Source organism: Acipenser ruthenus, chromosome 1 (genome assembly GCF_902713425.1).
Source record: "Acipenser ruthenus chromosome 1, fAciRut3.2 maternal haplotype, whole genome shotgun sequence".
NCBI lineage: Eukaryota > Metazoa > Chordata > Actinopteri > Acipenseriformes > Acipenseridae > Acipenser > Acipenser ruthenus.
In genome coordinates, this window is record NC_081189.1 from 2,552,124 (window position 1) to 2,577,265 (window position 25,142).

At 42.3% G+C, this 25,142-nt stretch overlaps 1 protein-coding gene across 1 annotated transcript in view; it reads right to left on the reverse strand.

Moving 5' to 3' along the window:
- LOC131737761 (receptor-type tyrosine-protein phosphatase alpha-like) overlaps nt 1-25,142 on the reverse strand; it is a 34,870-nt gene that overhangs the window by 7,535 nt on the left and 2,193 nt on the right. The window contains exons 4-21 of the mRNA XM_059028850.1: nt 24,324-24,424; nt 23,580-23,772; nt 22,619-22,721; nt 14,383-14,656; nt 12,794-12,833; nt 12,397-12,523; nt 11,594-11,667; nt 10,149-10,285; nt 9,648-9,735; nt 9,301-9,377; nt 8,438-8,474; nt 7,608-7,705; nt 6,950-7,066; nt 5,493-5,641; nt 2,997-3,132; nt 1,249-1,398; nt 462-561; nt 180-259 (exon numbers count right to left, since the gene is read on the reverse strand). Coding sequence (XP_058884833.1) covers nt 180-259; nt 462-561; nt 1,249-1,398; nt 2,997-3,132; nt 5,493-5,641; nt 6,950-7,066; nt 7,608-7,705; nt 8,438-8,474; nt 9,301-9,377; nt 9,648-9,735; nt 10,149-10,285; nt 11,594-11,667; nt 12,397-12,523; nt 12,794-12,833; nt 14,383-14,656; nt 22,619-22,721; nt 23,580-23,772; nt 24,324-24,424 — 2,081 coding nt within the window. The remainder of the gene's footprint in view (nt 1-179; nt 260-461; nt 562-1,248; nt 1,399-2,996; nt 3,133-5,492; nt 5,642-6,949; nt 7,067-7,607; nt 7,706-8,437; nt 8,475-9,300; nt 9,378-9,647; nt 9,736-10,148; nt 10,286-11,593; nt 11,668-12,396; nt 12,524-12,793; nt 12,834-14,382; nt 14,657-22,618; nt 22,722-23,579; nt 23,773-24,323; nt 24,425-25,142) is intronic.

Below are 25,142 nucleotides of genomic sequence, written 5' to 3' on the forward strand. Positions count from 1 at the left end.
AAATCAGATCATCCAAACGAGTGAGATTTGTGATATTCAGTGAGACTGCTAAAATTGATACTGAAAAGTTACTAAAATGAGTGAGACTGATGCTTCTCCAAAGAGCTAAGCTGAAACCTCTTATGTGATAATGCTCTGTTTACATGGGTGAATTCTCACGATATATGGCATACACTCACATCTGCAAAAACTGCATTGATGTAGCCTGGTGACCCATCATCATTGGTTAAGGACATCAGAGCAGGGCGAAAATGATCCGCTGGGGGGGAGGACGACACACCTTTTTATTAAGCAGTTCAAATATTTCAAGCAGAAACACAGATACATACTGAAATGCACTTTTCACTATGCTTAACCGTGATATCAAAATGAAAACGAGGAAGGATCCAAAAACAAAGTGAAGTAATGCCAGGTAAGATTCTGTTACAGCAGTCTGCACCCAGCAACCTTGTAATCCCTACCTGGTAAAATGTAGGGATCCCTGTTTTTTGAACGATTCGTGGGCTTTAAGGCTTCCTTGTGTGGTCTGACCCGGAAAACTTCGGATAGTTTGTTCAAAGCCTGCAGGAAAACCAGAGGATGTCAGTGCAATCCTTGAATTGAGATCTTTTATTGTAAGAAAGCAGTTCTAAAGTTTACCATAGTATAAGCACAGCAGAGTGTAATAAGGCACAGTGAAATCATGGTGAAGCATAAAACATTGTAAAGACCAGAGAATTATGGTAACACATATTTAAAAAACAAGCCATGGTAAACTAACCCTTATACATGTTTAGCACTGTAAAAGCATAGCCAAGTGTAAGAAAGCACAGTGGAAGTATGGTAAAGCACAGACAAGCACTGTAAAGCCACAGAGGTATGGTAAATCATATTTAAAAAAACAAACCAGGGTAAACTATGGTAAAACATCTATCAATCTATAAAGAGTTCGATGAATACTAACGAGAAATAACAGTTTACTCTTATAAAAATGTAACGACACATGACTGGTGTGAAGCTTCATGTCAGGTTATAAAGTAATTCCGCGGTCTCTTATAAATGCATGCGCTACATGTTCTTATATCACTCTGGGTACAAATTTGATGACAGCGGTAACGCTAGGGAAAAAGTTTGTTAGCGTCTGATTACGGCGTCCTAAGTTGGCGAGAAACAGGCGCAGTCAGACATGTGAACTGATTTTGGTAACATCCTTTGCCCTGTCTTCACACCAGCATTAGTGCCACAGGTTGGCATGCAATATGGCCTTACCTGTAACTCCTTCTGGTAACCAGTGACGCGGGTCCTGGGATTCACCACCTGAAGCTCCCTGATTCGCCGATGAACCTGCTGAGCCGGGACCTCTGTGACATCACAGAGCAGCGACTCCAGCAGCACGTCATAGACAAACAAGTACTGCTCCTGATTAGAGAGAGGGGAGAGACAGTGTGAGGGAGGGAGCACAGGGTGTGGAGCAGAAAGACAAAAGGCAGAGGGGAAGCAAGGAGGGGAGAAGAGCCCAGAAATAGTTAAGGGAGAGAAAAAAAAAACAGCTGAGGTTAGAGAGACGGGATTAACTGTGATAAGAACAGGCAATGCATGACTTTGTAAAGCTTTAGTCTTCTCTTCATAGAATGTGGGCCTGTGGATGATCAAGGCTAACGCAAAAACACTTTTGCAGATATGAACAAGATTCCATAAACATAATTAATTATGTATGTTTAAATTACAGTCAGCACTCGGATATCCGTTACCCAGATACACGTCAGTCGCGTTTACCGCCCTTGTATTAAGAATAAAATCAATCCCCATTATATATATGTAACAAATGAATGCACTTATCTGTCACACGCGATTTCAGACTCTGTCACCAGTTTTCTGATACAAAGCCCATCTCTTCAATGTTACAATTTATCTGAATATCCACCACAGCCTGCATTTTTTTTTTTTTTTATTCTCTCTAATGCCAAATCTTATATTGTGCAGTTACACAGCACTTCCTCCAGTTTCACCTGACGAAAATGCAGCCAAAACAAAGTGAACGAGACAAGCGAGGGTAACAGTTAGTCATTAAACAGTTTTAGATACTGTGATGTATTTTTGTTGCTTTTGTGCATTTTCATTTACAAGTGAACTGTGACATTAGGGCCTTATCGTGCACTATATTCTGCAATTTTCAATGCTGACTTTGGATACTGTTTTAATTCTGGAAACTTTTTGTTGTTTTTATTACTCTTTTGGTTTTGCTAAATTGCACTGCCTTTTACGTTTTACGCAGTTCTGTGCATGGGTAACATTTAGATTTCATTTTGCTGTTAGGTTGTTAATGAAAAATTTTACATACCGCTACCTACTGGATTTAAAAGTATGTACTGTATTACAGTTAACATGTCATTGCTTTAGTTTTGGCAAGTGATATTTTCAGAATCATATCGTTCTGAATTAAAATACTACTTCTGTTAAATATAGTACTGTACCAACAAAACTAATACAGTACATCTAAATGGAAGCCTACTTATTTTAAAACCCAGTCCTTTCAGATATATATTTTTGATATTTTCCATTTTGCATGGAACACAAAAAAGATACAAGGGGTTAGAACAGGCCAAAGTGAAATAATCAGATATGCATCACACGCGTTTAACCTTCACTGAAGTCAACATTTTATAGGGTCGGATATGTGAGAGCTGACTGTAGATGCGAGTCAAAAGTGCCACTGTAACAAATGAAAGAGTTAGAGCATAAACAATGAACACCAATTCAGGGCATAAAGAAATGAACACCAATTCAAGTCCATCTTAACAGTTAAGCTAATAGACAGCTGTCAGCTGAGCCAACAGATAGGTTGATATATTCAACACATCACAGCCATTTGTCAGAGGGAACCTGTCAGAAATGCAATAGAGAATGTATATTTCAGAGTGCCTTACTGTAGGTGGAGGGGAAGCTTTTCAGTAGAGCGACAGCAAGCCATTGCAATCTAACCTATGAGACAGGTAACCCACAGCAGCTGACCTCACCTCTGTCTGGACCATATTTTTCCTCTGCTTCCTCATGTTGTAAATGCACTGAAACACATCCACTCGTCCGACTGCCTCTGCCGCGTGCAGCAGCTGGTCTATCGCAATGAAAGCACCGGTGCGTCCAATCCCTGCACTTTAACACATGGCAAAGCATTACCGTGCTACACATGTCACATGGGCTTATTGATGAAGCACCACTGATGGATGGAGTCTGCTGCTTGACCCTGTGCAATCACCTTCAAACCTTCCACTGGATAAAGGGACGGTACCACTGTGATTAACTTTCAGATTTATTTACCACTCATAAACTTGTGTTTGATCACAGAGCTGCCAGTGTTCATTTTACACCTGCCAGTTAAGAAATTACTTTGTACTTCTAGTAAGCAAGCCTTGAAGTGAACAGCTCTAAAATATATTACTGAAAGCATGATTTACATAAAGGGATATATACAAATCTACACTGATTTATTCTGCTTGGCTTGCATATTCCTGAACATTAACTTCTGGACTGTGATGAATTTGTTTTGCTGATTTGACATTTGTTTTAAGGAAGAACACAAATCTCAGATTTCCGATTTCAGATTTCCTGTTTCGTGTTTGTATTTCCTCTTTACTGCCAGTGCTTCCTATGTGCTATAGATATAATATTTCAATCAGGGCAGGACAAATGCTTGTTTGATGTTAATCCAGGACAGAAAGAAGTATTATAAATCACATATCATAAATCAACCAATCACAGTGAAGTATTTGCAAACATTCCAGTGCATTTTATCCTGTGTACAGATGTCATTCTGTGCATAGCTAATTCCAATGTTCAGAAAGCAAAACAAAACAAAAGCACACACTGGTACCTTTAAGAAAATATTACTAACATATTTCAGAAATAAAAATACAAGAAATAAAATCGCTACAATCCGAACAAGGTAAAAGACATTGAATCCATTTAACGTTACTGGCGCCAAGTTTCTGCGGTTGAACTTTTGTTTTTAATAAAAATGTCTGAATTAGTAGTCACATCCACAGCCTAATTCCTCTATTCCATTCTATAACACACACAGAGTCAGGTTCATCTATTATTCAGAGCTAGTTAACCCAGCATATGGGGCTTTGTGATATTTTTGTATACAAAGCTTTGTATAAATGCAATAAAAATAATAAAAATAATAATAATAATAAAATAGACAACTATCAACTTTACTTAAAGTAACTGTAGCTAACAGAATAGTTCCATAAAATGTCACCGCCAGGCACATCTATTCATTTTATAGGTCTGAAATGTGCAGTTATGAAAGGAACATAGCAAACATTTCACCTGGATAGTGAAACTGTCCCCACCCCTTCACTGGCTTCTTTCCTATCAATAACCAATCAGCTGCTATTGTCTGACATGCTATTGTCAAATGCTTTAACCAAGAAAACTCTGCTGAGGTGAAATGACCCAGGGTGTACAAGTGCAAAGAGATAACCCAAGAATAAGGCATATAAACTGAGAGCTTCCTTTAACCTAAAGTAGTACCAGATCTCACGTTTCAAAATGAAAATACATGTGTGCTGTAACATGTGTTTCTTTCGAAACTGCACATCTGAGGCATTTGTAGCGAATGGAGGTGCAACAGAATGATTTTGTCAGCTACAATTACTTTGAATCTAGAGTAAGCAGTTAGTAAAGGATCATTGCACCCTTCCATATACAGATCTGCAATCCTGCTCCCTCCTCCTACCCCTCCCTACCCCAGACATCATTGTCTGGATTGAGAGCCAGGGATTATGGTAGCCATGGAATGTCATGCAAACCAACGTACAAAAAAATAGCAACAAATAATTATGTTTAAGCAAAACTTATGCTGAATTTGAAAAAAAAAAATTAAAAAAAACGGTAAGCAATCCCTGCAGAGTTTATTTTAAATCATTAAATAATGTGGGTACAAAAAGGTAGACATCTAAAATTAGATGTCGGGAAATTTAAACTATAGCTGTCTAATGGTAGCAGACTAATTGGCACATCTAACGGGATTTCAGCTCCTTCTCCAGCCCTTGAAATAAAGAGACTGTGCTGGTGTTTAGTATGTGGCTGTCATCCTGTGAAAGATCTTAGTTTGCGTAAAGGCATTTACATTTGAAAGGGATTATTTTAAGACACTAATATTAACTTTCAAAATTGCTCATGCTGCAGCTCCCCACTCTCTGTCTGCTCTATTTTAATGATCTAAACCTTTATAATGGTGGATTTAAATACCACCACTCTAACTACTGGAGTCTGAATAAGATACCATATTACAATAATGCTTTAGTTATTTTTACTTCTATGAATGGCCTTTGCTTGATTTCAAAGATTTCACAATGAAAAGGACATCTGCTGTTGTGGAAGCCATGAGCTTGTTTTTTGTAAAGGTACAAGCATTCTTTTATAAAAATGTCCTGAACAGCAGACCATTCTCAGGAATTGTTTTTATTAGTCTGGATTGACTGTTCTCAGTGTGAATGCATGCATACCTGCAATGGACGATCATGGGCCCGGCAGAGAGCCAGCTGTTTGCTTGTCTGATCAGGCAGAGCAGGCTCAGTGGTTTCCTCGGAGTCCCGTGATCAGGCCAGGCACTGTAATGGAACTGCTTCACGGTTCTGTGTTGTGAGCCACTAACCTTGGAGAAGCAGGTTAATCAATACACAAACAAACAGGCAAACAACAGGTATCGCATGTCACGGGCTGCTCAATACTCTCATTGATTACATTAGTCATGGTAATATCGGATGCCTGTCAGATCCTAAAGCTGCGGGCGTGTTGAAGCTGCTTTGCATTGGTGCACTCTCACGTTTCAACGATGGTGCAGGAGGGAGGGGAGCTCATGTGCACTGATCTAAATGTGCAAGACTTATCTGCTGGGGGAAAATGACTGAAATGCAGCTTAAAGAGATGGACCAACACGTGGGTAAATATGATGCGCCATTTTTGTACCCTGACAAACATGCTTCTCTTTAAAGAGGGGGGACACAGCCACCCTTGATTTCCAAGACAGAGTCACAAGCCCTTTTTCCATCCAGCTTTTTAACAAGCTAAAACTTGTGCGCACAAGCAAATTCGCCCCAAAAAACGGTTTGGAAAACGGCTTTATTCGACTTGCTACTCGCATGACAAGTTCGCTCGGCAGACATGGTTTTATTTTTTGCACACAGCGACATTGTATTTGACATGTGCATGGAAAACTGTAGCGAGCGTATTTCTGGTCCTAGCGCCCTTCCTCAGCCAATCAAGTGACGTCAAACTGTCTAATGCGCATGCTCTTGGCCCAAGTGATCATACAAAACTGCGTCAGAGAAAACAAACTGGCAGACATGGAGCGGAGTAGAAACCGCTACTTCTAAAATGATTAAATTAGCATGATGGTGCCACTGCACTTGACAGGAAACGACTGTGTAATGCTGCAATATTCTGTTTGTTTTTTGAACATCGGCATTACCTGTACAGCAGATATATTGTGTATCCCATTGTATTACATGGTTTAACTTTTCTAGTTTTTTGTATTGCGATTTTATTTAAGACAATGTTAAAGAAAAAAACTTATTTATAACAAGCTAAGAACATGTAGAAGAAAGTTGCTTTTAGTAGTTATTTTATTTATGCTATTCATTGTATTATTACTTGTACTGTGATTCTTGAAATGTATTTTTGTTTACGACTATAAGTCGCCCTGGATAAGGGCATCTGCTAAGAAATAAATAATAATAATAATAATAATAATAATAATTGACATTTCTCATATATCTTTTTGTAACAGGTTTATACCATGTTCAGGTGACACATCACAAGGGTCAGCACCTTTGCCTATCCCTATAACATTGCCTTGTTGTGACAACTAGAATCTTCCATAACGATGTAATGAAGGGTCAGCATGCTGTAATGTTAGCACAATGAATGGCCCTCCATTGTCACTGGATTCCAGCCCAGTTACCTTCCGCAGATCAAATGTCCGTGTGGTTATTTCAGTGCTCTGCTCTTCAGCTTGCAAGGACACAAAGACGTCTCCATAAGTCTGACAGTCCTCTGGCCAGTACTGCTCACATTTTTTCTGCCAAAAAGAAACAAGCCGTACAGCATTTATTTGCTGCTCTATGGAGGCACTAAAAGATATTGTTATTGCAAATTTCCATATCTCTAGCTACATATAAATTACAGAAAAAAGTACCGATATTGAGGGAGATAAATAGTTAATTAGATAATTAAACAGCCAATAAAACTATTGTAAACTTCTGCAAGACGGCAGTAATACTTAGTGATATCAGCTGCTGTAATTTTTTTTAATTACATTATTTCTTATCTGTGTTCTTTATCATTTCCCTTTTAATAATTCCACTTAGATCATTATTTAAAATGCTATTGCAGCAAAAACGTCCCCTTTCAACCACTTTCTGACTTCTCTTGGGGCATGCAATTTTTGTAACATCTGAGATCCTCTATTTACTAACTCAAAGTCGCTACCGTTGCAGATGGAGCTGAAATTATAGTTGCAACACCATAGTGGTAATTTCTAAAGCTGGTAAATGAAACTGAATGAATGCAATGCAATGAATGTACTGCAATATGAAATTAGTGAAAAATGGAGTGTGCACCTTGGTCTTTTCCACCAAGCTGGTGAGCATCACAATGACAAAGGAGTTATTCTCCCACACCATCCTCCAGAAGTCTGTGACCGTGCTGGGCAGAGGACCTGCGATCAGAGGACAATCAGAGGCAGTGCATCTGGGAGCAGGGGATCTGTGCTGTCTGAGAGCAGGGGTGCTGTGCTGTCTGGGAGCAGGAGGGCTGTGCTGTCTGAGAGCAGGGGATCTATGCTGTCTGAGAGCAGGGGTGCTGTGCTGTCTGGGAGCAGGAGGGCTGTGCTGTCTGAGAGAAGGGGATCTGTGCTGTCTGGGAGCAGGGGGGGCTGTGTTGTCTGAGAGCAGGGGATCTGTGCTGTCGGGGAGCAGGGGGGCTGTGCTGTCTGGGAGCAGGGGATCTGTGCTGTCTGAGAGCAGGGGATCTGTGCTGTCTGGGAGCAGGGGGGGCTGTGCTGTCTGAGAGCAGGGGGGCTGTGCTGTCTGGGAGCAGGGGGGCTGTGCTGTCTGGGAGCAGGGGGGCTGTGCTGTCTGGGAGCAGGGGGGCTGTGCTGTCTGGAAGCAGGGGCGGGGGGGGTCTGACCTTTACTTAAGGGAAGGTCAACTGCAAGTTGATCATAACAGTGAAAAGAGGTCAAAGAGAAAGTGATTGTAATCTTCACGGTAACATTAATAGAGACCTGGCTTCTGTTCTGAGTGAGACTAACCCTAATCCCTAGTACTGGCATTTAAAAATGTGTATAAAAGTATGAATCTGCATACGTCTGGGCAAAGCGACAGTGTGCACTGGACACAGCCCTCAATGACAGCATTTTCTCATAATAAGGAGGAATAAAATACTGTACCTTGTGTTGCTATGTAGCAGTTTGTTTTTTCATATCCCTACAAGATACAAGCATGGTTTGTTACAACATAATTTGAAGCAGTTACAAACCAATCTCATTTAATTTCTACCTGGTCCTGTTAAAAGGAGTGTTAACTAAGGTTTTAAAAATACATGTTCTTACTTCTTATTAGCACAAGCAGCATAATTAGAGCCCTGGTATCTGATCACTAACTGTGTGGTTAGGCAATTGCAATAAGACCATTCAGGTGAAACTGAGCTATAACCTAGGAAGTGATGTCATACCAGCAAGCAGCAGCAACTTTGACGTCAATTGTGTTTGAAATAACTGTATAAAATACAACTAACCCTTATAAATGTTTAGCATTGTAAAACCATAGCAAAGTGCGATAAAGCACAGTGAAAGCATGGTAAAGCATAGGTAAGGACTGTAAAACCCAGACAGGTCAGGTAAGGCATATTAAAAAGCATGGAAAACCACAGTGAACTATGATAAATGCACAGTATGACCATGGGAAAACAGCAAAATTACTGTGCAAATTTACCATAGTAAACATTTATAAGGGAAGGAACCAAAATAGCTTCAACAGAAGATAAGGGGGGGGCAGCGACAATACTATGAATGCTAATGAGACAAGAAGATGGATTTTCAAACTCCTGATGGCTATTCCCCCTGTATGTGGACGATGGAGAAAGGGGAGGTGGGAGGAGAAAATAAATGATACGACACAGGAGGGAGTTTCAGGTAAAAATAAATAACATGTGTTTTGGATGTAAGATACTTTACTTCCTTTCTATACTTAGCAATATATTTATATGAACATTCGTAGTTTTATCTATGTAAAAAAACAACATAGCACATACATTGATAAAGCTTGCATTGATGTAATCAGAATCGGGGTCCTCATTGAAACATTTCAGCAAGACACGGGAGGCATCATCTGGAAAAGAAATCCTTAGTTTTAACTTTATCTTTATCTCCAGTATTTCCTTTTGTAGTTCCATTTCATGAGAGGTCATTCTTTAATAAAACCATTTGTAACTAGGGCTGGGGTTGTCCCAGCTATTTCGGATGAGCTCCTGCAGCAGTACTATGAAGCTGCTGTGTGTTTCCTTTTCATTCTCACTGTTTGCTGCCCCCTGGTATGTAAACCTGCTAGTCTGAAAGAATGATTATTTTTTTATGAAGAACAAGTGCTTTGGTTACTCACAAGGAATGGCATTGCAATAGCGATTCTTCTTTTTATTGGATGGCTGCTTTGCAGCACTGCATGCATAGGGAAACTGCTTTGGCAAACTCTAGAAGAAAACATGAAACGAAAAATAGAACACACAAGACAGAATTTCCTTTAACACACTGAATTCAATCGTTCATGCCAAGAATCACACCTCAGTGCTGAGAAGTACCACAATGCTCAAAAAGTGATGTTATTGCTGTATTATAAACATACTTAAAGCATGCTGGATTACTATTTGCCCTTTTGAGAACTGTGGTGTTGTAATACAGTTGTCTATTCCAAATCCCTGAGTCTGAACTTGAATCTACAATTAATCAACACATTTTCTGTTATATGCAGTAAATACCACCAGAATTTTATGGCAAGCACTTTGCAATGCCTGGTATTAAAGTAATGAACATCTGTGTAGTAAAAATAGCTTTCATTGTGACTAACAGTGTTCCTCTTTGTCAGTTGCTATATCACGTGACCTACCAGATATTCCTTCCTCAGTCCGACTGGTTCATCCTCTTCTCTGTCCTCGCAGCTCCAGCCCAGCTTCTTCATACAGACTACATATTCCAGCAGCTGCTCCACAGAGACTTCTGTTTCAGAGTGGCACACAGGAGGGTCTGAAAGAAGATCAACACATCATCAAACTTCAAACACCTGACATTACACACAGAGTACTGACATTACACACAGAGTACTGACATTACACACAGAGTACTGACATCACACACAGAGTACTGACATCACACACAGAGTACTGACATCACACACAGAGTATTGACATTACACACAGAGTACTGACATTACACACAGAGTACTGACATCACACACAGAGTATTGACATTACACACAGAGTACTGACATTACACACAGAGTACTGACATTACACACAGAGTACTGACATCACACACAGAGTATTGACATTACACACAGAGTACTGACATTACACACAGAGTACTGACATCACACACAGAGTATTGACATTACACACAGAGTACTGACATTACACACAGAGTACTGACACAGAGTACTGACATCACACACAGAGTACTGGCACAGAGTAATGACATCACACACAGAGTACTGACATCACAGACAGAGTATTGACATTACACACAGAGTACTGACACAGAGTACTGACATCACACACAGAGTACTGACATCACAGACAGAGTATTGACATTACACACAGAGTACTGACATTACACACAGAGTACTGACACAGAGTACTGACATTACACACAGAGTACTGACACAGAGTACTGACATCACACACAGAGTACTGACACAGAGTACTGACATTACACACAGAGTACTGACACAGAGTACTGACATCACACACGGAGGACTGACACAGAGTACTGACATTACACACAGAGTACTGACATCACACACAGAGTACTGACATCACAGACAGAGTATTGACATTACACACAGAGTACTGACATTACACACAGAGTACTGACACAGAGTACTGACATTACACACAGAGTACTGACACAGAGTACTGACATCACACACAGAGTACTGACACAGAGTACTGACATTACACACAGAGTACTGACACAGAGTACTGACATCACACACGGAGGACTGACACAGAGTACTGACATTACACACAGAGTACTGACATTGGAATTGTCAAAATCGTAGTATATCTTCTACTGTGTAGATCATCCTGTGCACTTTTTATAATGTTTAATAGTAGCTCACAAATACAACCTTCGGGGTTTATCATTTATAATAAGCGTCATGTGTAGAGTCTCTTATTATAACAGAAATAATTTCACTCAGCAAAACTGCATGAGAAAACAAAAAGAAGCACACAGCACACACATCATGAGCCTAGAAATATGAATGCCTTTCTATATGCAATACAAATCATTACAGCACATATTGGTACAAAAGCTTGTTTGAATTGGGTTTACCTGGGTGCTTTATCTGAGGTAGAGATATTCTTTCCATGTTGTCATGCTTTTTAAGGTCCTTAATGGGCTGCCTCCTGTGAACCAATAAGCACACAGTGAACAGGGGTGAGCACTTTTAGTATAGATAACAAAAATAATAAGTAACACTGTCTCTTTAACTACACTGTACATTGTAATTGCATGTGTGAATATAGTGTAGTTCTGCTTTTTCATTTTGCAATGAAGCATGTTATTGTATTGTAACTACGCAACCATATGTGTAATTACTTCATTACTACAGCACAAGCAACAAGATAGATCTTTCAGTTAATAAGTGTCTAATTCAAATGTTATTACATATGAACAGACACAGCATGCGCTATTAATTGCAAATGAAGTAAAGAATAATGCATACCTAACCCGAACATGAACATTTAAATAATCATGAATCAGCAGACACTTCACAATATTACATATACAGTATGTGTAAGTATGCTGAATGAACTACATGGGAAATCTGTTAGTCCAGACATAATTAGATTTGAATTAGTGACACTTATACAATAAATTAAATACAAGATACGACTCTCCTATAAATACTTAATATTACAACTAAACAATAATAATGCACAATAATCTAACTATAGGGATTATGAGAAACATTATAATTACTTAATATACCATGACATAAAGACCATGACACGTTTTATGTTATAAACAGTTATTACTTGCTAGTAATCATCAACATTATTAACTACACATATTAGATGCTTCAAAATGGGTGATTAAACTAAAGTACTGTTGTAGTTTTTTTTTTTCCTTACCTTGAATAACAGTGTTTCAGTAAAACAGCTAACAGAACAAAACAGATCACAATAAACAGAAGACAAACAGTGATGGCAGCAAGATGCGTGGTAGCCTTGTCTGAGATATCGTCTTCATCTGAAGGCACTGGGGGGAAAAAACAACAAGGGACACAATTCAACTGACTTGATTTAATATCTGGAATCAGTATTAGGGTTAGGGTTGGGAAACAAGGGTGAATGAGGAGCAGCACTTACTGGCATTTAATTTGATTTGATCAAAGACATTAATTTACCATACTTCTACCTATTGTACAACCTCTTAACTAACTGCGCTAGGGCTAATATACTGCACAGCTGATCATGTGACCTTGATAATGTGGTCCATTTGACAACAGTTTTATTTTGTTATACTTACCATAGAAAGGATTGTATTCTGAACAGGAGAACTTGGTATCCTTGAAGAAAAAAAACAGGAACAAAATTAATCCCACACCTTGCTTTAGGCTAAGCCTATCCGTGTTATTGCAGGGATGCATGGCTTTGAGGTTAGGTCTGACTTGCACGCCTGCGTTCAGTGAGTTTCTGGTCGACTGATTGACAAAAATCAACAAAACACCTGAAATGCTGATCATCAGGGGTCGTATTCACAAAGCTGACTTAAGTCTAAGACCAAAAAAAAGGCTTAAGTCAGTTTTGCAGACTATGTTATGAACGAGTTTCAAGTCCGAAAGCGACTTTCTGGGGTTCTTAACTTAGACCATGTTTCTGTCCTCGTGCGACGAATCTTCATCTATGGCATAAATCATGAGTTGTGCACGCAGCAGTACCCTGTGTGAGCTCCCTGCGGGAGCTACGCTATGTGAGCCTTCATTCTGCAGCGATATACTCTTGGCTGTTGAGCATTTCTGTGCAGTTGTACTGTGTGTCCTTTCATTTACGGTCCTGTTTATTTTTTATTGAAGACAATGCTCTTGTGCTGTACTAGCTTGCGGCATAAAACAATTTGGTAGATTTTCTTTTTAATTGTACTGTCTTGTACTGCGAACATTTTTGTATGTTTTTATAGTTAATAATTTGTACTGTTTTGTTTTAAAGAAAATGCTCTAAAATTGACAATTTCATTTATTTAAATAAGTTCAAGTGATTGTTAAGATAGTAATGTACCGTTTTTTTAACTGCAACAAAGGTGGAATTGCATTGCTTCTGTAGGCTGAGGGAGAAAGGTCTGTATTTAAAAGATTTGTTAGCGTTTCAATTGACTGTCTCCCAAACCAGTATCGACTTCTCAGTTCAGTCTCGGTAAAAACTTCCAAAGCGTTTTCCCTGTCTACAAAAACATACATAAGGCAATTTTCCACATCTGGGTGATCTTCAAATAAATTGTGCAGTATCATCTGTCCACCCATGTTAGTTAAAAATAGCTGTGGTCAATAGCAAATTAGGACTCAAGACTCCATCAGGGTAGTCTTAAAGTTAAGACCATACTTAAGACTCCTTGTGAATAAGACTTAAGTCCAAACTGATGACTTATGACCAGTCTTAGACTTAAGTCAGCTTTGTGAATACGGCCCCTGGTGTCTAATGGCTGCCAAGAGTAACTAAGCATTGTGAATGACCTTCGTAAGAATCTTTTTTGTACTGTTGTGTAATCTAGAAAGAAGAACTAGCAACCAACAATGCCAGAAAGCAAGTGAAAGTAGGCGTGGTCTCATCAAAAGTGTTTTTTACACTACTTTATGTCCCCGTCTATTCCAGTTCCTAAACATACCTCATCATAATCATGACAGAAGAAACATTGGTGCCGCCTCACAAACACACTGTATTGACATGACATCACAGTCCATTGAATGGAATGGAGAGGCAAGCGCTGGACTCAAACCGATATCCTCACGATTCACAGATGCCATTCAACTAAAACGCAAGCTCTCGAGCCCAGGGGTATGTTCAGTACGTGCCTTAAGCTGCTGTCAGTATTATGAGACACTAGGAGATCCATTACAGTACCTGCTTCCAGCGGCTTACAACCCTGAGGATGACAGAGTAGTTCTTCCCTGGTCGCAGGGGAGCATTGAAATACGGGCCGTGCTCCTCTCCGTCTCCTACTGTAAACTCAGACCGCTCAGTCAGGTTTTCTGCCTGGATCTCTGCAGTGATATACAGGACAGCTCCTGCTTCCGTGCGGTTGAGAGCGGGTAGCTCCGAGTCCTGGCAGACATCTGATACACTTCGATTACTGGTCAGAGTCGCCCCCAAATCCTGCATGATAAGCTGGTAGCAACTGTGTTCATGAAAGAAGAGCATTAGTGAAAGCCTCTGTTACTTTTTATATATTTGGATCACTTTTTATGGACCTTCTGCAAGCTTATGGGTGTTATTAGGTGCTGTACAGAAGCTGGGGAAGAGGTGAATTGAGCAATGTGAACAATGGGAAAGTAAATTAAGGAGACGACCGTACCATACATGCTATAACAAAATAGATCATTAACAAATGGTTTTAGCAGAACATGGTTTGATGATCCTTATAATCCATGTGCCGTGGAGTTTGTAAAAAACTACAGGAGTGTATACAAAACTGCAGGAGTGTATACAAAACTGCAGGAGTGTATACAAAACTGCAGGAGTGTATACAAAACTACAGGGGTTTATACAAAACTGCAGGAGTGTATACAAAGCTGCAGGAGTGTATACAAAACTGCAGGAGTGTATACAAAACTACAGGAGTGTATACAAAACTGCAGGAGTGTATACAAAACTACAGGGGTGTGACGAAGTGCCCGCCCCTGTGTGTATTTTCTGTTATATGTTGCGTGTGGTGTGTTAAATGTTGGTGTATAGTCATTGGTACACGGGATATAAACGGGTCTGTGTAACACGAGTGTTTAAAATGTATATTTGTATTTAGGCACGAGGATGGCACAGCACTTCACGTGCAAGTAAAATGTAATATGTGAGCACGGGGAATTGCACTTTATTGAATGATTGATTAGCAGTCGAGTCTCGGTACAACTGCATAAATAGATGCACGTTTCATTCAGTCAGGGTTGGGTGTTCGAGAGTGGAGAACGGGAGAGAGAGGAGGTTAAAGAATAACAATTGCTACAGCGTGCTGGAAGTGCCAGCATGGTACTTGTTAAACGTTCGTCCGCTTGTTTTGTGTGTTAGTTCGTTTTGTTTACCTGTTTATTTTGGCTCCAGTGCTGTGTCCTGTTTTGTGTTTTTGTTACAAACCTTTTATTTTCTGTTCTGTTTATTAAATGCTGAGCGCGATCAAGCGCCCAGCTTCACCAAACCACAAATCTCTGTCTGTTTATTTCCTGCATCTGGTCTGACGCCACCCACTCCGGCCGTCTTTGTGACACGTGGTGTCCAGAAGAGGGATCAACAGCGCCTCCAGGACTCAGGCCAGAGCGGGAACCGCAGTTTTTTTGTGGGAAAAAAAAATATATAAAATAAATAAAAATAAAATAAAAATGGAAGGCTGGAGAGACGGCTGCAGGGACCTGGAGGAGCTCCTCGGCAGGTTGGAGGACCAAGGCTGGTGCCTTGCCTGCGGGGTGTATGGGCACACGGTGGCTGTCTGCCCCTTCCAGGAAGAGGAGGAGGAACCAGCCCAAATGAGGAAGGTGAGGAGAAGGAGGCAGAGAGGGGGAAAAGTGAGGAGGAAGCAGAGGGAGCCAAGGTGGTGCACCATGTGCATTGCCTATGGGCATGAGGACGAGGACTGCCCAGAGCAGGAGCCAGGGGAGGAGGAGCCCGAACGTCCTGCACCTGGGTGGGAGGAGCCCGAACGTCCTACGCCTGAGTGGGAGGAGCCCGAACGTCCTACGCCCGAGTGGGAGGAGCCCGAACGTCCTAAGCCCGAGTGGGGGGAGCCTGAACGTCCTAAGCCCGAGTGGGGGGAGCCCGAATGTCCTAAGCCCAAGAGGGGGGAGTCGGTGCGTCCACAGCCCAAAAGGGAGGAGTCGGTGCGTCCACAGCCCAAAAGGGAGGAGTCGGTGCGTCCACAGCCCAAAAGGGAGGAGTCGGGGCGTCCACAGCCCAACAGGGAGGAGTCGGTGCATCCACAGCCCGAAGAGAGGGAAGTCGGGGCTTCCACAGCCCTAGGACCCAAGCTGCCAGCAGAGGGAGAATACCTGCTGGTTCCACCTCCACCAGCAGAAGAACAATGCCTGCTGTCCCCATCTACACCAGCAGAGGAACAAGGCCTGCTGTCCCAGTGTCCACCAGCAGAGGAAGCATGCCTGTTGGTTCACCTGCTGCTGCCGTCCCAAGAGCCAGAAGGGGAGGAGTTACAGGCTCAACCCCCTGAATTTTTCTGGGGGGGAGAAGGGCAGGATGCTGGTGTCCCCCAGCAGCCTCTATTTATGCTGCTGAAGGGAGCACGGCACACACCAGCCCAGCCGCCACAGCAGAGGGAGCCAGCACCGCCACAGCCTCCCTCTGAGTGGCCAGCATCCGCCCCATCGCCTCTGCCTCCACCACCGACAGGAGCAGAGGAGCAGGAGCTGCCTCTGCCTCCACCACCGCCAGGAGCAGAGGAGCAGGAGCTGCCTCTGCCTCCACCACCGGCAGGAGCAGAGCAGCAGGAGCTGCCTCTGCCTCCGCCACCTCCACCGGCAGGAGCAGAGGAGCAGGAGCTGCCTCTGCCTCCGCCACCTCCACCGGCAGGAGCAGAGCAGCAGGAGCTGCCTCTGCCTCCGCCACCTCCACCGCTTCCTCCACTAGGAGCAGAGCAGCAGGAGCTGCCTCTGCCTCCACCACCGCCAGGAGCAGAGGAGCAGGAGCTGCCTCTGCCTCCGCCACCTCCACCGGCAGGAGCAGAGCAGCAGGAGCTGCCTCTGCCTCCGCCATGTCCACCAGCAGAGGGTGAATACCTGCTGGGTCCCTTTCCACCAGCAGAGGATGAATGCCTGCTGGTATCACTTTCCCCACCATCACGAGGAGAGGAGCGGGAGCTGCCTCTGCCTCCATCACCATCAGGGGGAGAGGAGCAGGAGCTGCCTCTCCCTTCACCAGAAGGATCAGGATTAGATGCTGGCGGTCCTCAGCAGCCCTTGCATAGGCTGCTGAGGGGAGCACGGGGAAGAACCGCCCGGCCGCAGAGGTCGAGAAGAGGGCCAACACCCGCACCCCAGCTTGTCCTGACTCCTTGCCTCGCTTCGCCCAAGGATGCCTGCCTCGCTTCGCCCAAGGATGCCTGCCTCGCTTCGCCCAAGGATGCCTGCCTCGCTTCGCCCAAGGATGCTTGCCACGCTTCGCCCAAGGATGCCTGTCGCTCCGCATCGCCCGGGGTTGCCTGTCACGCCGCATCGCCTGGGGTTGCCTGTCGCTCCGCATCGCCTGGGGTTGCCTGTCGCTCCGCATCGCCTGGGGTTGCCAGCCGCTCCGCATCGCCTGGGGTTGCCAGCCGCTCCGCATCGCCTGGGGTTGCCAGCTGCTCCGCATCGCCTTGGGTTGCCTGTCGCTCCGCATCGCCTGGGGCTGCCTGTCGCTCCGCATCGCCTGGGGCTGCCTGTTGCTCCGCATCGCAGCAGGAAGTACTGTGGCCGGAACCCCACCAAGGGGAGCTGCCGGCCACGAAGAAGGTGGGGGAGGTCCAGAAACCTGCTCCCACTGCAGCAGTTTTGCTGCCGGAGATCGTGGGGGAGGTCAGGAGACCTGCTCCCACTGCAGCAGTTTCGCTGCCGGAGATCGTGGGGGAGGTCAGGAGACCTGCTCCCACTGCAGCAGTTTCGCTGCCGGAGATCGTGGGGGAGGTCCGGAGACCTGCTCCCACTGCAGCTTCTTCGCTGCCGGAAGTACTGTGGTCGGAGCCCCACCAAGAGGAGCTACCGGCTACGAAGAAAGGGGGAGAGGTCAGGAGACCACTTTCCCCAGCAGCAGTTTCGCTGCAGGAGTGGACCAGCATGCTGTCAGCCATGCCACTACGGGCAGGGGTGCTGACAGCATTGCCAGCCATGGGCCCACTGAAGCCTCCCTTCCCAGCCCGAGACTTTGTCCTGGACTGCTGGGTTTTTAAGGGGGGAGGTGGCCGTTGAGGCCATGTGTGCTTTGCACAGGGGGGGGTATATGTGACGAAGTGCCCGCCCCTGTGTGTATTTTCTGTTATATGTTGCGTGTGGTGTGTTAAATGTTGGTGTATAGTCATTGGTACACGGGATATAAACGGGTCTGTGTAACACGAGTGTTTAAAATGTATATTTGTATTTAGGCACGAGGATGGCACAGCACTTCACGTGCAAGTAAAATGTAATATGTGAGCACGGGGAATTGCACTTTATTGATTCACGTGCAGTTGTACCGCGACTCCAATTGAATGATTGATTAGCAGTCGAGTCTCGGTACAACTGCATAAATAGATGCACGTTTCATTCAGTCGGGGTTGGGTGTTCGAGAGTGGAGAACGGGAGAGAGAGGAGGTTAAAGAATAACAATTGCTACAGCGTGCTGGAAGTGCCAGCACGGTACTTGTTAAACGTTCGTCCGCTTGTTTTGTGTGTTAGTTCGTTTTGTTTACCTGTTTATTTTGGCTCCAGTGCTGTGTCCTGTTTTGTGTTTTTGTTACAAACCTTTTATTTTCTGTTCTGTTTATTAAATGCTGAGCGCGATCAAGCGCCCAGCTTCACCAAACCACAAATCTCTGTCTGTTTATTTCCTGCATCTGGTCTGACGCCACCCACTCCGGCCGTCTTTGTGACAAGGGGTTTATACAAAACTGCAGGAGTGTATACAAAACTGCAGGAGTGTATACAAAACTACAGGGGTTTATACAAAACTACAGGAGTGTATACAAAACTGCAGGAGTGTATACAAAACTACAGGGGTTTATACAAAACTGCAGGAGTGTATACAAAACTACAGGAGTGTATACAAAACTACAGGAGTGTATACAAAACTGCAGGAGTATATACAAAACTACAGGAGTGTATACAAAACTGCAGGAGTGTATACAAAACTGCAGGAGTGTATACAAAACTACAGGGGTTTATACAAAACTACAGGGGTTTATACAAAACTACAGGAGTGTATACAAAACTGCAGGAGTGTATACAAAACTACAGGAGTGTATACAAAACTACAGGAGTGTATACAAAACTGCAGGAGTGTATACAAAACTGCAGGAGTGTATACAAAACTGCAGGAGTGTATACAAAACTGCAGGAGTGTATACAAAACTGCAGGAGTGTATACAAAACTACAGGGGTTTATACAAAACTACAGGGGTTTATACAAAACTACAGGAGTGTATACAAAACTACAGGAGTGTATACAAAACTGCAGGAGTGTATACAAAACTACAGGAGTGTATACAAAACTGCAGGAGTGTATACAAAACTACAGGAGTGTATACAAAACTGCAGGAGTGTATACAAAACTACAGGGGTTTATACAAAACTACAGGAGTGTATACAAAACTACAGGAGTGTATACAAAACTGCAGGAGTGTATACAAAACTACAGGAGTGTATACAAAACTACAGGAGTGTATACAAAACTGCAGGAGTGTATACAAAACTACAGGAGTGTATACAAAACTACAGGAGTGTATACAAAACTACAGGGGCTTATCCAGGAATACGTTTCCCCAGTCCTGTAAAAACTGAAATGTCCCTTTACCTGGCAACCCACGCTTTCCAATTACCTGGGTAACCTACAATGTCCCAAAACTAGAGAAGCCTGAGTGATTTAAAATGTATATTTGTATTTAGGCACAGGGAGTGATTCAATCTCAGCACAGTCTGCACGTGAACTACTTTGTGCCCTCCCCGTGCCCAGATACTAATACACATTTTAAATCACTCGTGTTACATAACCCATATTATACCCCATGCACCAATACATACAGTGCCTTGCGAAAGTATTCAGCCCCCTTGAACTTTGCGACCTTTTGCCACATTTCAGGCTTCAAACATAAAGATATGAAACTGTAATTTTTTGTGAAGAATCAACAACAAGTGGGACACAATCATGAAGTGGAACGAAATTTATTGGATATTTCAAACTTTTTTAACAAATAAAAAACTGAAAAATTGGGCGTGCAAAATTATTCAGCCCCTTTACTTTCAGTGCAGCAAACTCTCTCCAGAAGTTCAGTGAGGATCTCTGAATGATCCAATGTTGACCTAAATGACTAATGATGATAAATAGAATCCACCTGTGTGTAATCAAGTCTCCGTATAAATGCACCTGCACTGTGATAGTCTCAGAGGTCCGTTTAAAGCGCAGAGAGCATCATGAAGAACAAGGAACACACCAGGCAGGTCCGAGATACTGTTGTGGAGAAGTTTAAAGCCGGATTTGGATACAAAAAGATTTCCCAAGCTTTAAACATCCCAAGGAGCACTGTGCAAGCGATAATATTGAAATGGAAGGAGTATCAGACCACTGCAAATCTACCAAGACCTGGCCGTCCCTCTAAACTTTCAGCTCATACAAGGAGAAGACTGATCAGAGATGCAGCCAAGAGGCCCATGATCACTCTGGATGAACTGCAGAGATCTACAGCTGAGGTGGGAGACTCTGTCCATAGGACAACAATCAGTCGTATACTGCACAAATCTGGCCTTTATGGAAGAGTGGCAAGAAGAAAGCCATTTCTTAAAGATATCCATAAAAAGTGTCATTTACAGTTTGCCACAAGCCACCTGGGAGACACACCAAACATGTGGAAGAAGGTGCTCTGGTCAGATGAAACCAAAATCGAACTTTTTGGCAACAATGCAAAACGTTATGTTTGGCGTAAAAGCAACACAGCTCATCACCCTGAACACACCATCCCCACTGTCAAACATGGTGGTGGCAGCATCATGGTTTGGGCCTGCTTTTCTTCAGCAGGGACAGGGAAGATGGTTAAAATTGATGGGAAGATGGATGGAGCCAAATACAGGACCATTCTGGAAGAAAACCTGATGGAGTCTGCAAAAGACCTGAGACTGGGACGGAGATTTGTCTTCCAACAAGACAATGATCCAAAACATAAAGCAAAATCTACAATGGAATGGTTCACAAATAAACATATCCAGGTGTTAGAATGGCCAAGTCAAAGTCCAGACCTGAATCCAATCGAGAATCTGTGGAAAGAACTGAAAACTGCTGTTCACAAATGCTCTCCATCCAACCTCACTGAGCTCGAGCTGTTTTGCAAGGAGGAATGGGCAAAAATTTCAGTCTCTCGATGTGCAAAACTGATAGAGACATACCCCAAGCGACTTACAGCTGTAATCGCAGCAAAAGGTGGCGCTACAAAGTATTAACTTAAGGGGGCTGAATAATTTTGCACGCCCAATTTTTCAGTTTTTTATTTGTTAAAAAAGTTTGAAATATCCAATAAATTTCGTTCCACTTCATGATTGTGTCCCACTTGTTGTTGATTCTTCACAAAAAATTACAGTTTCATATCTTTATGTTTGAAGCCTGAAATGTGGCAAAAGGTCGCAAAGTTCAAGGGGGCCGAATACTTTCGCAAGGCACTGTACACACGAACAATAACACACCACATAAAACAGTGCACTGTTTTTTTGTATTCAGCCGATGAAGGACTTGTAGTCCGAAACGCCCTGATAATTGATTTGTAATCAATTATTCTACCTTTTTAAGTACCTGAAATATCCTTTTCTTTTTTCTTTTTTCTTATTGATCATTTTGGTACACAGCAGTTTTCCTTTTTCTCAAACTTATACATATATATATAGATTTAATCCATCCCTAAATGGCTTCAGTGGAGCCATAAAGTCATCGTTTGATGGCATTGTTCGGATTATAGAAATAGATTGACTATAATAAGAACGTTTACATCTTGTTTTTCTTATCGGCCAGCAGGGATATTTCTGTTCCCCAGTGTTTTCAGGACGAGAATGACGTCTCAGTGGATATATATGCTTGAAAACCGCCATTTCAGTATCATTATCAACCAATTTCCATAATGATCTGTTATTATTTTCAGAATCATCCATCCCAATTTTAATCACATTGTGATACATAAATGATATTTTTTGTGGGCTTGTGAGTAGCAAAGGTAGAATGACATTAAACACACAACATCTGTATAAGACTCGAAATGCTAACAAAACCAAAATGCAGACATCTGGCAAAAAACCAAAAAACCAAACATGAATTCATTGGTTTACCTGCATGCAAATATTTAGATAGATATTGCTACCTCGTTTTCTTTGTTCAGAAAACAGAGAAATATAATCTCCTGAGTTATCAACGTGACCGAAAGAAAACAATGTATATTTACCTGATTGGTCCATTTATGTCAGAGACGGGGGTCATGGAAACACAGGCGGTTCCACTAGAGATATTAAACACAGTGAGGCCAGCGAGGTCTGGAAGGACGGGCTCTGGAGAGAGAATCAGAGAGAGCCTGCAGGTATTACTGCCTCTGTGGCTCTGTTAGCAATGAGTGCAGTGGAGTGAAACTCTTCTAATGGTATACCACAAGCAAGAAACTACTCAATAGATGAACTGCTGCCTATAACTAATCTGTTCTTTTGCTGGTGTTATACTGGAATTTATAACTTGGTCAGGTGGGCATTGAAGTGTTACATTATCTGAGGGCTTTTCCAAATGCAATGTGTCCGAAATGTTTCATTTATGAAACACTTACTTATTGGTAGAGGTGTGCAGGATTTGGATTTGGAGGAGTTACTTTTAAAAAGTACTCCGTTACAGTTACAAGTTACTTCAAAAAAGTTGTAACTAATTACAGTTACAAATAGTTACTTCTCAGGCACAGCTTACATTTTACAGAGATATTTGTTTTTCGGTTTGGTCAGGCTGCTGCTTCAAATGGTCCAGCCTATCAAACTCACTTGTTCACTCCTTTGATGCCAGATGTTATAAAAAGTAAATCTGTGTTACATGTAAGGTTTGACTTTGACTGCTGAAGTGCTTCCTGATTTTTTCACATAGAAAGTAATGCATTACCACATTTCATTATTTGTCTGAAAACCATTGTAGTTACAAGTTACTGAAAAATGTAATCAGATTACAGTAATGAGTTACATGGAATGCGTTACTCCACAACACTGGGAAACCGGAATGGCCAGTCCACAAAAGGATGGGTTATTTTATACAGTGCCTGTTTCTGGCTCTGTCTGCTTTCTACGTGACCATGCCCAGTTGCTCCGCCCGTTTCTCAGTCTGCTTCTGAATCCTGCACATCCTAATAAATAGCAAATGAAAGAGGTTTTTTATACCTGTTATCTTTGTTTCAAACTCACTCCGGGAGGCATGCCCTGCGCCAGCCTCCGTATAGCCTCGGATCTCCAGAGAATAGTTAGTGCCGCTCTTCAATCCTGGGAGGGTGCAGCTCGTCTCTGAAGAGTTCAGGATAAGAGAACTTTCTTCTTGAAATGTTTCGTTATAGTCTCGTTTCCCGGTGTAGTTGAGCTACAGTACGAAACAAAGCACTTTTCATTTTTTACCTTAAAATGGCTCACAGGTGCTAAAGATGTTCAATACAGAATCAAGACAGATAACAGTGTTACCGTATACAGCGCTCCCCTTTATAACGATGTAGTCGGGAGCCATAGTTAAGAGACCGTGCTGTTTATGGTCCGTCTTATAATGAGAATACTAGTGTTAGTGTAATGGCATTATAGGACAAATGGGAGCCACGACCGTACTGCCTTATAACCTGTTCCGCAGTATATATGGCCGCCTTATAAAGGGGGAGCACTGTGTGAAACAGTTGTTGAAAGTTTAGCTTTGCTTTGTAAATATATTGGTATCCCTGAATCAAATCGTCCCATTCTCACATACATAACAAAATATTTTAATGAGACATATATCTTAATCGTAGTATTATGCATTTACTTCCAATTCTCTGTCGGCATATTCAATAGTTATACAAATTATAATAGCTATTGTAATTATGATAATTACTATTCAGTAGATGACACAGTATATCTATGCTAGCAGGTCTTCAGCACAAGTATTACCTCATAATATAGAATTCTTCCATTACACTCGGATAGTGGTTTCCATTGTATTCGTCCTGCGCTGGTATCGGGAAGGCTCTTAATCTCTGGTTTATCTGGGACTATGGGAACAAAACACATGGAAAGGAATCGGTCCACTCACACACACTTATGGATTTTCCAGTGTGTCAGATATATTGGCTACAGCAGAGGATGTAGCCCCTACTTTAACAAAATTGGGGGTTAGGCAGTCAAATCAGCCATTTAATTTGTACTTGAATCCTGTAGTGTAGCTCTCAATGATCATGGACTTATGAACAATGTAAGAGACGTTTAAGACAGACAATGATCTTGACAAACACTTTGTTTGATTTTGCATGCTTTAAACAATTACAACTCACCTGGGAACTTCTTTTTTTAATGTATTGTTTGAGAACTGTTTCTGCTTCATCATAAAGGAATAGTTTTATTCAGCTTTGCAGCTTCTGTAAATGTCATGTATACTATGAGATTGGGGAATCGTGTTATCTGAGCTAATCCAATGTCAGGACCTGGGTTAGCCCTTTTTCCAATCTGGTTTCTCAGTCATATAAATTGATTACTGGACCCAAAACAAAAGGCAGAGCACTGCAGCTGTCAATATGCTGCCCCCTGTGCTGTACTGCACAGGTCATCCTATTGAGAGCTAAACACTGAGAACGACAAATCAAGCTCCAAATTCTTAGTCTGTGCTTTTAATAAGACATGTCGAAACAGCCTGGCTCAAAAATATATCATCAATCTCCAAATTAAACACTGCAAAAGCCAAACACCAAAATATAGGGAAAGCAATGCGCATGC